The following is a 12,177-nucleotide window of genomic DNA, read 5'->3' as shown; positions in this document are numbered from 1 at the left end:
TGGTAGAAGAAAGTCGTAGGCGGCACGTGTCCAGGAACAGATGCCCAAGGGTAACAGAGACTTGCCAAGGAGAAGGTTGGCATCTCCAACCCTGGACACGGTGTGCCCAAAAGCACACATATTATTATATATTATATAATTTTGGTTGTGTATTTTCTGTAGAAAATAAATGCCTACGGACAATAATTTGTCCACAACAAAACTGTGTAATTCATTCCATAGTATAGGAGGTAGGAACCAAGAGCAAGGGGAAGCCCACACTACACAGCCTATGTAACTCGCCGGAGTCTTGTATGGCTATATGCGGGGCATAATTGTAAGGGTTTTTGATTTTCAAATGTAGGCAGCTATGGCATGTGCCTCTCCCGAAACACACGCAGACAGCCCCAGCCGACCCCCTCTAAAACCACCCATCCCAAACGCACTCTCATCAAACATTTAATTCCCATATTAGCCCCCTTTGATCAGTTAAACTCCACCATCCTCTGTCCCTGCAGTGTTCCTTTTCTTAGCCGTCCATCTTTCACGTTGAAAAAATAACATGATTTCTAAAAGTAAATGTAATTTTCAGCTCCCTCGTCTCAATCTGGTGTCTTGCAATAACACTCAAATGCAAATTGTAATCTCAGCCATCCAAGAACACCCAGATTTCTGCTTCTCTTGCAGATTGGCAGCCAGAGCGTTCCCTGTTCCCGCTCAGAAAATCACGATGAGGGACAAGACGAGGTCAGCACCATCTGGTATCTTGCAGACATATTCCCGGTATTCCGAAGAAAATGCGCACCCTAACCTCAGCCACACAAAAGTACACAGATTCCGGCTGCTCTTCCACTGGCACCGCACACCAAGATTGCTCACGCAAATCCTAATGCTGACGTCGGACGCCAAATGAGTGGTAGGGAACGTGCCTAAAGTCACGTGAAGAACAGTGGGCGGGCCGTTGCTATGGTCCGTTTCTCGGATGGGAACTAGACGCTACCAACAGGTGAGTGAATGCCGTCCAGCTCTTGCAGTGAATTTGATGTGCGTTTCTTTTAGCATGCATCAACTTAGATCGTTCCCCTCCCTTTGTTGTTATATTGATAAGAGGAGCACTTTTGCAACCTATGGAAATGCACCTTGAAGTAAGAGGCTGAAGCTCTAATTCGTTGTATTGTACTTATATGTTGAAATTGAAAATTGTAAGTACGTGACTTTCTAAACATCTGGTTTTTAATTTACACAGGGCAGCCTGCTGTAGACACAGTAGCTGCTCCGAAGCTCATTTACGGTACAGTTAAACCTCTTGAATGCACGCAGACGCAGTAACTGCGGTGCAGCTACTACACAGACCGTGGTCTAGTGTAAGCGACTATATTATAAAATACCTGCACCGGCTAACGATTTCAGACGTGTACTGTCGCCAGTTCCAGTGCCTACAGGCTGAAAGTAATGATTCCCCGTGTTTAATGGCTGCAGATCCGGTACTTTCTCTGGGTCTAATGCTCCTTTAGCAGGCACAGAAAGACCACACCGATGAATATCAGCAGACACTACCTTCTCTAGCGCTAACGGTAAAGGCCCATCACATCCTCTGACTGGAGCGAATGAGTGCATACAGTACACACCTGCTCTTCAGCTAAATCTGACAATACCTGCCCTGGGGCAAATAATTACAGACACAGTTCCGGATCTGGGATACAGATTCCAGACACAGTACCTGCCCTGGAACTAATGGCCTTTGATACAGTACCTGCTAATCCGTTACATATACAGAATACCTGAATGATGGCACTAACGATTCCAGTCACAGTATCTGCTCTGGAGCTAATGCTGTTTAACACAATGCCTGTTAATCAGAAAATCTGGGTTAATGACTGCAGAAACAGTAAAAACCCCATGCACCCGTTCCTACCTCGAACCACACTCTCTGAAATGAACGTACATCATAAAGAAGTGATCAGTAGGGATAAACCATCGTGCCACAATTTTCAAGACGTGCTTGGTGCAACTGATGGGATGCTCATTCACTTCACTTGCGCCAAAAAAGTGGTGAACCGTGACCAAAGGACATTAAATGTGTGCATCATAGTTGTGCACATTGAGGTGCTCTTTTCCCACCAAATGCACAACTGTGCAAGACAGACGGTGGAAAAGGGGTTCAAAAGAGGTGCACTTTTCAAATCAGAGGGAAAAAAACATTTCCCTGTGCCTATTTGGAACAGGTGCACAGGGATATAAAATGTATTGAAAAGTCACTTCTGATTCTCTCATGCAATACTTGAATGAGTGAATGCTGTGCGTGAATAAGCGAGTGAATGTTGAGTCAAAGAATGTATGTGTGGGTGTGTTTGTGCTAGGCCAGGGAGCTGATTTTGGCTGGCAGCACAGTAACAATGCACTTTTAAAAAAAAATATATATTTTATTGGCATTTTCAACAGTAAAAACACATGTAACCCCCCTCCCTTCTCGCCCCCACCTTCTCGCACCGCAGTTCCAACACGTGTAACCAACAGCGCACCCAGTCCTGTACCCCCCCCCCGTCGGGTCCATGAACTCTGTAGATGGCTCCTGGTCCCAAGTTTTTGTGAGTGGCCAGCTCTCTCGCCAGCCGTTGTACGGGCCCTTGCACCATTTGAGAACCCCACCACAGTCCTCGTCTCCTCTAGAAACCTCAGCCAGATCTCCTCCCAACTTCTTGTGAAGGCGTTCTCCCCAAGTGGAGTGAGTACTCACACCAGCCCCTGCAATCTCATTTTCCTCGGGCACCATTCAGCCCGCGAGTCCTGCTGCAGGTGATGCAGGGCAATGTTCCAGTAGGAGAGAAACCTTTGGTGATCCCCTTGAATCGAATAGTTCACCCGCTCCAGTGCCACAGAGTTCCATATTTTACTAACCCATTCGTGTTCTGTGGGGGTAGCTTTTTGTTTCCATTTGTGCGCCACCACAAGCGTTGCCACCACTACCAGGAAGATTTATGTCTTTCTTTGAGCTTTCGAGGGTAGATTTACCAAAACCCTGCCCATTTCCAGGATGGCCATCCCTATTTTGTCTGGCATCTGACTCCCAAAAATACTATTAATTGCTGCACGGATCATGTTCCAATGCAGCTGTATAACTGGGCATTCTCACCAGATATGCTTCCACAATCCCAGTTCCCAACATTCCCTCCAGCAGAGCGCTGATGCAGTTGGGTAGAATTTATATAGTGCTAAATAAAAAAAAATTATTTAAATTTTATTATTTATTTGCATTTTTATGTTAAAGTAAACATTTTAGCAAAATCGAAACAATCTTGCAACATTCATCAGTCTTTAATTAAGTCCTCCACCGGCATCTTTCCTTTGTCCGACACTTCATTAAATCGCACAACCTTGGTCATCTAAGAGTCTTATCATCTGATCTCTCTCCTATCAGTGTCAATTTATCTTGCTTCATTAGTTTTAGATTTTTATCAGTCTCTTCAAGATCAATTACTCCATTAGAGTTTTTCCAAGGCTGGCTGAAGTACCTTCCAGTAGTATTGTACCATAGCTATAAGCAAAGGCGTTTGTGTTCTGCCGATTATCCATTACCACCAGTCGGCTACCAATAACATCCTAATTTTCTCAGCAAACAGTCTAAAATGCTCTATTCGCTTTGTAGTGAAATAAGGGCAGACCATAAATAGATGGTAGAGACTTTCTTTAATTTCTGCTTGATTGCAAAATCTAGTCTGCCATTCCTCTGTTGAGCTTAGATCTAGCCGTAATAATTTTGTTAGTTCGACACCTTTGAGTCAAAGCCTCATGAAAGCTGACCTCATTTTCGGATTTGGGCATTTCTGCAAGTACAGCTGGATCATGCCTTAATCCAGCTGAATCACTTCCTTTGCCAGCTGTGTATGCAATTTTAGCTTCCCAACATCATTCAAAGTTTGGATCCAATCTGCTTCAAATAGTTTTGCTTTCACCCTACTTGGGATAAATATCAACTCATCGGACAAACAGGTTATGTCTTCCAGAAGTTTTGTGCTATGACATCCCCAAGTGGTCAGATATTTCATGCATTTAGACCTGAGGGCCTTACTAATCCCATCCATCATGAAAAGGGGATTTGGACACCTGCATTTGCGGAACAGACTCAACAGTTTCCAGTCAGCTGCAGATTTAAGTGAACGCAAACCCAGTTCTTTCCTTGCCACCTGGATAGGAATTGATCGTGGCAGCCCTAACACTTTTTTCCAGAAGGCACCCTCCATGCGGATCCACAGTACGGCTGGTAATTCTGCAAAACACTCGGCTCCGTACGTTGAAACTGGGAGGACCTTCACAAAATATAGAAGTCGATGAGGGGTTTCAAGGAGAATTTGCAATATTTTCTCTTCAATGTTATTGCCTGCGAGGCCAACATATCGGCCTTTTATGAGATGTTGCACAAATTACTCTGAGTCTTTTGGGCGGTAGTAATCCAAATCCCAAAGTATTTGAAACTGTTAGTCTGTTCAATTTCTGTGTTGTTCAAGAACCAATGGTGTGTTTTGTTTTTATCTTAACAACCGTTCTTTTCCTAGTTCCATGATCTTTGTTTTTTTACTGTTCATCACCAGGCCGTTTGCCATCGCATATTCATGAAGTCTATTTAATTTCCTTTGGAGCCCCACTGGTGTGTGATCCATCAGGACCATGTCGTCCACGTATAGAATGTGGGATCTTCTCATGGGCCCCATCTTTGGTGGAAAATGTTTGCAGGCATTCACAAATTCCCCAAAATCTGCGATGTAAAAGTTATAAAGAGCAGGTGCCAATGCACACCCGTGCTTCACCCCTCTGTACGTAGGAATTTCCTCAGTCAGGTCGCCTTTCATAGATAGGCGAAAACGTACTGAGGTGTGTGTATAGGCCTTTTATCTGATCTAAAAGATCCGGTGGACAATGTTTTGCAGCCAGTTTATGCCACAGGTGTTCTCGGGTTCAGACTGTGAAATGCCTTGTTAAAATCTACAAAAGCCACATAGAGTTTGGTATTGGTCTCTATGGCTTTGTTTTAGTAGATTTATCAGCAAGGTCGGCGGGGCTGTACATAGGCATTTTATAAACCCTGCTTAGACAACTAGACAACCTTTTTAGTAATAGGGTGGCATATCATTTTCCCCAGCACATCTAGCAGTGCTATGGATCCAAATAGCTGCCATTTTTAAAGATTGGAATGATGTTCGCTGTTTTCCAGGATGATGGAATGGATTCAGATTTAAGTATATTTTGAAGCAGTAAGTTCAGGATCCGAGCCCATTTGTCTGGGTTCTCTTTTAGAATGATGTTGGATAGGCCGTCAGGGCCAGGGGCCCTCAAACTATTCAGACCCTTGAATAATGTCACTAAGTCATCCAGATGATAAGGCAAAACCCACGCAGATGCTGTTTTTACCACGCGTGCGTATGATCCTCTTGGGGAAGCATACAAGGTTTTAAAGAATGCTGACCATACTGCCTCTGATGCATAGTTTCTCTGTAATGAAGTTTGATTCTGGTTCAGAGACCTTATCAAGGACTACGTTTCAGCTGAGGATTTGTTCTTCAGAGATCATGGCATCAATTCTGCATCATTTTGGCATAGAATACATCTATGGCTGATGCACCGTGATTTATAATTTGATTTCAGCCTCCTTATTTCCGTATCCTTGGCGTTAGATAGCGGAATCTTGTTCTGCTTACGAAGAAGCGACCTCAGCTCTTTTCTTTTCTTCACCAACGCTTCATCATAGGCATGCAGGTGCGTCTTTGTCTTTATTATACTGCCTCTGATACATAGTTTCTCTGTAATGAAGTTTGATTCTGGTTCAGAGACCTTATCAAGGACTACGTTTCAGCTGAGGATTTGTTCTTCAGAGATCATGGCATCAATTCTGCATCATTTTGGCATAGAATACATCTATGGCTGATGCACCGTGATTTATAATTTGATTTCAGCCTCCTTATTTCCGTATCCTTGGCGTTAGATAGCGGAATCTTGTTCTGCTTACGAAGAAGCGACCTCAGCTCTTTTCTTTTCTTCACCAACGCTTCATCATAGGCATGCAGGTGCGTCTTTGTCTTTATTATGATCTTTGTTTGGTTTCCGGTAAGTCTGAAGAATGGTAGTATAATCAATGAGGTTCATGACCTCAGTCGAAGTACTATCATTCATTTGTCTTGACAGTGATTTCAAAATTTGCGTGACAGTATGGGTGTTCAGTTTAAGACAACTACTGTTTGAGACCTCCAGTTGCACTTTGGATACCGATTTTGAGGTTGATAGGGCTTTGTGCCAGACTAATTTTAATTAATAGTGTACACTTTTTTCAGAGTTCACCACTTCCAGGTATTCCACATCCTTTGTTTTTTTAGAGGCAAAAATATAATCGATTATTGATGTTGATGCCCCTCTTTTCCACGTGGGATGCCTTATTAGGTTAATTTCATTGCTACTGTTAAGTACATATAAGTCACGACTACGCATCAGTTCCAGCTAAAGATTAATCTTATCGTTGTTACTTCTATTTTCCTTTGAATAATCTCAAGCCACCATAAAGCACTAGGACAAAGTGTTGATTTAAAAAAAAGTTCAGAGAGACTGGTTTATTTTGACAGCTGCAGCTTACTCGGTTGGTGCAAAGACACCGTCTGAGCCCTCTCTCTCTGTCTCTGCTTCCCTTCCATTTATAAAGGGGGTATATATACAATTTACAACATAGATTACATCACAACATCCATTGCCTTAGTGCTGAAATTGAACTGCAGCCTGAGTTTCACATTTTACTCTTCAGCTGCTCCTGGCTAATTTAACACTTTTCATATGTGTTCTCAACGCAGACCCAACATCTGTTCCATTATGTGTTTCTGCAGGCTAAGGCTATTTAAAACATGTTCACAGTTAACTGTTTCAGAACAGAATTTATGTTAAACACTTGCAAAGCCTACAATTTTAATACATATTGCTAACAATCCTTTTTTAAATCAGAATTTTCCAACTGTGTCCATTTAATCAATTTACCCATTTAATCAATTTACCCAATCTTCCATATCTATGGCTAACATCTCTCTAAACACATTCTCTTGCATAGAAGCATTTGAGGTGGGCCTTGAAGTTACTTGCGATCTGAGACATGAGGCTACTGCATGGCACAAGGCAGGCACACAATTAATACACAAACATATAAAAAGAAACATAGCTAATAGAACAAAAATAACTGAAAATAGTTTCCACCCAAATGTATTTATTAAGGACCATTAAGATCCAACAATGTTTAGTGTACCAGTGGGGAATGTGCCTGACCTGCAATGCTATGGAGATTATTAATAAGCATATCACAAGGGGGGGTCCTGGGAGACTCTCTGCCAGACATGAGTCCTGGTTACAAGAGCCTTACCCAGAGTCTTTAGCTCACTATCTTTCACAGAGGATAAATATCCTAAACACATCAGTCTTTGTCCTGCCCTAGGGCAGTCCAGCACCGAAATGCTAGGCAATTCTCCTCTGAACAAGAGTACCAACAGCAACCCCAGACACGTGTTTCGGTCTGGTTGAACCTCATAAGTAGGGTGTAACTGTACCTCTCTAAGACTAGTGAGCAAGGGGTCCACGTCTGGATAACCAGGACTCATGTCTGGCAGAGAGTCTCCCAGGACCCCTCTTGTTATTTGCATATTTCAAGTAACTTTGGGTTTCACCCTAAGTTACTAGGGGAATCCAGACGTGGACCCCTTGCTCACTATTCTTAGAGAGGCACAGCTACACCCTACTGATGAGGTTCAACCAGACCGAAACACGTGTCTGGGGTTGCTGTTGGTACTCTTCTTAAGAGGAGAATTGCCTTACATTTCGGTGCTGGACTGCACCAGGGCAGGACAAAGACTGATATGTTTAGCTCACTATCTTTCACAGAGGAGAAATATCCTACAGACTCTGGGTAAGGCTCTTGTAACCAGGACTCATGTCTGGCAGAGAGTCTCCCAGGAACCCCCTTGTTATCTGGAGATTACTAATGGCATTCCACACTGAGGGGGGAGGAGTTGGTGTTAGTGAGAATTCTCAGAAATGTGCCAATTCCCTCTAACTTTGCTGAATTTTGAGGACTTAATTTTTTACCCTGAGAGAGCAAGACCCTTTTTTCCACTCTCTCATGTATTTTAATGTGATTTTTGAGCTTTGTGTTTCTTTTGGTTATGGATCCTGACAAACTCCATAGGCATCATCTTTTACATTGTGTCACAGAGCAGCTTCAGTGCAGTGGCACAGGGAAGTCTTTCAGATTTCCCAAGGTTTAAATACCTTCTTTGGGATAAACTACTGTTTCCCAGAGCAGTAAAGTGAAATTGACTTTACTTACAATTGTAACTTTCTAGAGCCAGCACACACTATTTTACAATAGGGTGCTGTAGGGGTTACCTAGTATCCCTTTTGTCAAGCTTCTCATGTAACAATTTTATGTTACCCTTTCCTCACTGAATGGCTGGTGGCAGTGGTTTCGTTTTAACTACCGTGGTGTGGATTTACGGTAGCCTGCATTCGCAGCTGCAGTAAAGCACCCAAGGGTGCCATTTTTGTCAAAATGGCCCGGTCTTCTTTTTTCGCCATTTCTTTGTGGAAAGGTCCTTCTTGAGATTTACTCTGCGCGCCAAATCAGGTTTGGTCCCATTGTTCGCTTTGCCTTTGGCGGGGTTCACAAGTGAAGCCCTCCTCTGGCTCCAGGGTGTCTGGGGTAGGCAGGAAGGGAGGGAGGTGCCCGAAAACCCCCTGTGCTTAGTCTCCTAGGAGACCCAAATGCACTCTGCAGTGATTGGCCAGCTGACTGTGCTGCAAGGACAGCCACGCTGCTGGGTGATTGACAGCTAGTCTGGAATGAATGGGAGAGAACGGAATAAAAGGCGAGGCTTTTGGCTTGGAAGGCAGAGTCGACCACTGGACGGAGGAACCGAAAAGAACTTGAAGAGGACTCCTGCTGCAACTCCTGGAACATTGGTTTGCCTGGTGAAGCCCTGCTGCTGTGCTGAAACTCCAAATTCGTAGCGACAGAGAAGCCCCTGCACAGACAACTTCTCCCCTTGAGTTGGTGGGACCAATCAACTCCAAAGTAAGCCACCTGGACATCCTTCTCGAAGCTAGTTGAATTTCCACAGAGTTGCTATTGGAAACCGTATAGCCAGGGAGAGGAACACCAGATTGTGTGCATTGCTTTTAAGCTGGCCTAGAGCTTCAGGAAGATCCTCCGGACTCCCAGGAAGCAGGACTGACCGAACCTGAGCCCCCCCCCAACAGAGTGTGGGACCCCAGAAGCAAGGAAAGTCCATCTCGGCAGTCAGGAACCGGAGTGTTGCTATTTGCAGTAGAAGTGAGGAGCTGAAACGCTAAACAGCCACTGATTTGAAGATTGCCGGTTGCAAGCGGTGACCGTCCCATTGCAGCGCAGGAGTCCCCAGAAGTCCTCCCTCTATATCCCCACGAATGAGGCACAGGAACAGTGAGATCTGCAGAGCTGCACAGGAACAGAAGTCTTCTGCTGCATCTTTTCTTCAATTCGAAGGTACTGTACAAAGTCTGAGAGAACTTACCTCTTGCTGTAGAGTTGCTTGCATCTTCTACTACTCGCAAGTCTAACGGCTTGTGACCTTACATTTGATTTTTCTTTTCTTCAAAGACTTCTAAAACATTGTACAAAGACTTTTCTAATTACCTACCAGAAGTGCTTCATCATATATAAGACTTTTGGCCATTGACTTTGGCCTAGCCTGTTATACTGAATGACTCTGCTGTAGGGATCCAAAAGTACTTGCCTGCTTAAGAATATTTTATGATCTCTTGTTGTTCGAATAACGTTTTCCCAACTTATAACAGTATTCTAAATGCCAACAGTAAGATATTAATGTCCCCAGCGCCCTAGCTATGAAGTCACCTGAGGGTTTAGGTTGTGTCTGTGGGCCATCCCAAAAGGGTCTTTACTGATTTAGAAACTAAGAGTGTACAGTATTGAAGTGTAGTTGTGTGTTACTATTATATTGCCCCCTTCTGAAGAAGGTTTATTCTAACTGACTGATACATTAATAATTGTTTATTCAGGAAACCTTGAGTGTAAGTGTTTATTTGAATACTTGTCACTGTGAATCTCTGTGTAACTCCCCTACAGCTCACATTGACCCCTCTTAAGTTAAGCCTGGCTGCTCAACATGCTACCAGAACTGTGTAGTATAAGCTTATACCAATAGATGGGTTTCTTATACCTATAGTCAGAGTTGTTTGTAGTGTTCCCAGAGGGTACTGCATACAACCTTTGCCTAACAGTCGGTATAAATGAACAGCATTTTTCTTCAAAAATCTGACAAACACCTCCTTTCTCTGCCAAAATCATATTAAGTGCTGCCCTGTTCTGTAATGCCACAAGATGTACAGCTTTTAACTCAATAATGATGTTAATAAGAGCATTTGATGTTTCATTTATAGTGGCTTCTAGCAGTCGTGACAATCTGAGTACATCTCTGGGATTAACAGAAGAGCCATGCCATGTAACGATTGCTTTAAGGATGTCTCCCATTACTTGTGGTCCAGTATCATCATGTACTACATAACGCTTTTACCATGGGAGAGAAGACCAATGGCTATCTTTCAATGTCATAGCAGGCAGCACAATCCCCATATGACATTGCCCTGCCCATTTAGAAGGTAACCAAGAATACACATTAGTAGCACAAATAAAATACACTTGGAACACTTTAGCTGGCAGGTGCAATGTATAGTTACAGTTCAAGATAAACCCCATATCCCTTGTACCATTGCTGGAGATGCACACAGTGCCTAAGACGGTATTGTTTCTTATATGGAGAGTAGGTGCATGGGAAGGCAGTTGAGAGGCTTGATTGCTGTATGATGACACATTCATGATATGATATTTTATTTGTATCGCGCTCGTACACACGTGTTTCAGAGCGCGAGAAAGAAAATACCATTTCTGCCATTCCCTTGGAAATAGGTCCATTAATGGGAAAACTCCATTGGGCATAATGACACCCTCACAACCCTCCTTTTTAAGAAGATTCTCATTAAGATACTGATACAGGTTTTCTGGTAAGTTATGCTTGCTGCCACCTATTTTTGCATATATGCTAGCAAAAGAATGTCCTCTCCTAGCCTCGGCTATATGTAGCGCATAACATGAGGTAGTGAATGGTAGTGGGAGCTGTTGCAATGGTAGGCCTTCACCAGCATAGGCTGGGGTAATTCAGATACATATAATAATTGCTTCTGTTGATGATTTCATTTGTGTTTTGTAGCAGTGAAACAAAAGTATTTTTCTCCATACGTTTCTCCCTGTGATATTTTAGCACAATGGATAAAGTAGGCATGACAATAGTGATATTGGAGACAGCTGGATACACAATTTATTCTACCAATAACCACCCCCCCAATAACACAGTGTAATAAAAATCAACATAACATAAATAAAAGTTTTGCTTGTTTACCACTTATTCTTTCTTTCCTCATTGGACGAACTGTTATTTAGTGTTATATCAGTATTTTCTTGACGTGGCATATGCTAGTTCTTCAACAACGTAATAGTTAAGGCAAAGAAACAAGCTGTAATAACACTCCAATTTTATGGAACAATGCTAACAGAAGTGCATCTACCCATCCTAGGGTGCTACTGGCGCAGATTTTTGCCTGTTGCCTAATACCTTACATACCAAATCCATAGCGGTATTAACAAAATGAACACCGTTATCACTCCAAACTGTGTGTGTCAACCCAAATCAGGGTAAATATTCCTTAACTAACAGTATTATCTTTTAATAGGAATGCTTCTACCCATTTACTGAACATGCATACTACTACTAATGCATATTTCTTTCCTTGACATGGAGGCAATTCAATGAAATCCATTTGCAGGGCTTCAAAAGTGAACTCTGGAGGTCTAAAATTTCCTTTTGGTGCAACTTCTCCCATACTAATATTATGAACCGCACACACATGACAGTGTCTACAATACGCAATTGCTGCTTGCCTTAATTTAGTGTTACTCCATACCGTGGTTGGCAGACTAAACATACGATCTGCTACTACATGAAATGGATCATGGACATGAGACAACATTAGGGGTATAGTCGGTAACTTCCATCTATGTTCATTATATGAATCCACCCAACACCCATCTATACATGTCCCATGCAGTTTCCAATCCTGTAGCTCTTG

At 42.9% G+C, this 12,177-nt stretch overlaps 1 protein-coding gene across 4 annotated transcripts in view; it reads left to right on the top strand.

Annotated features, from left to right (window-relative positions):
* The first annotated feature begins 896 nt into the window (after window positions 1–896).
* The window catches only part of PACRGL (parkin coregulated like), a 344,780-nt gene continuing 333,499 nt past the window's right edge, over window positions 897–12,177 (top strand). For 3 of the 4 annotated variants that reach the window (XM_069631890.1, XM_069631888.1, XM_069631887.1), the window contains exon 1: window positions 897–985. Coding sequence is in view for 1 of the 4 variants with exons in the window: in XM_069631889.1 (XP_069487990.1) it covers window positions 962–985 (24 nt within the window). In the remaining 3 variants the exon portion in view is untranslated. The remainder of the gene's footprint in view (window positions 986–12,177) is intronic. The other variant, XM_069631889.1, reaches the window with a different exon arrangement.

This window comes from Ambystoma mexicanum, chromosome 6q, assembly GCF_040938575.1.
Source record: "Ambystoma mexicanum isolate Mex_15411 chromosome 6q, UKY_AmexF1_1, whole genome shotgun sequence".
Classification (NCBI taxonomy): domain Eukaryota; kingdom Metazoa; phylum Chordata; class Amphibia; order Caudata; family Ambystomatidae; genus Ambystoma; species Ambystoma mexicanum.
Note: the sequence above shows the minus strand (reverse complement) of the source record. Positions and strands in the feature narration are given on the sequence as shown.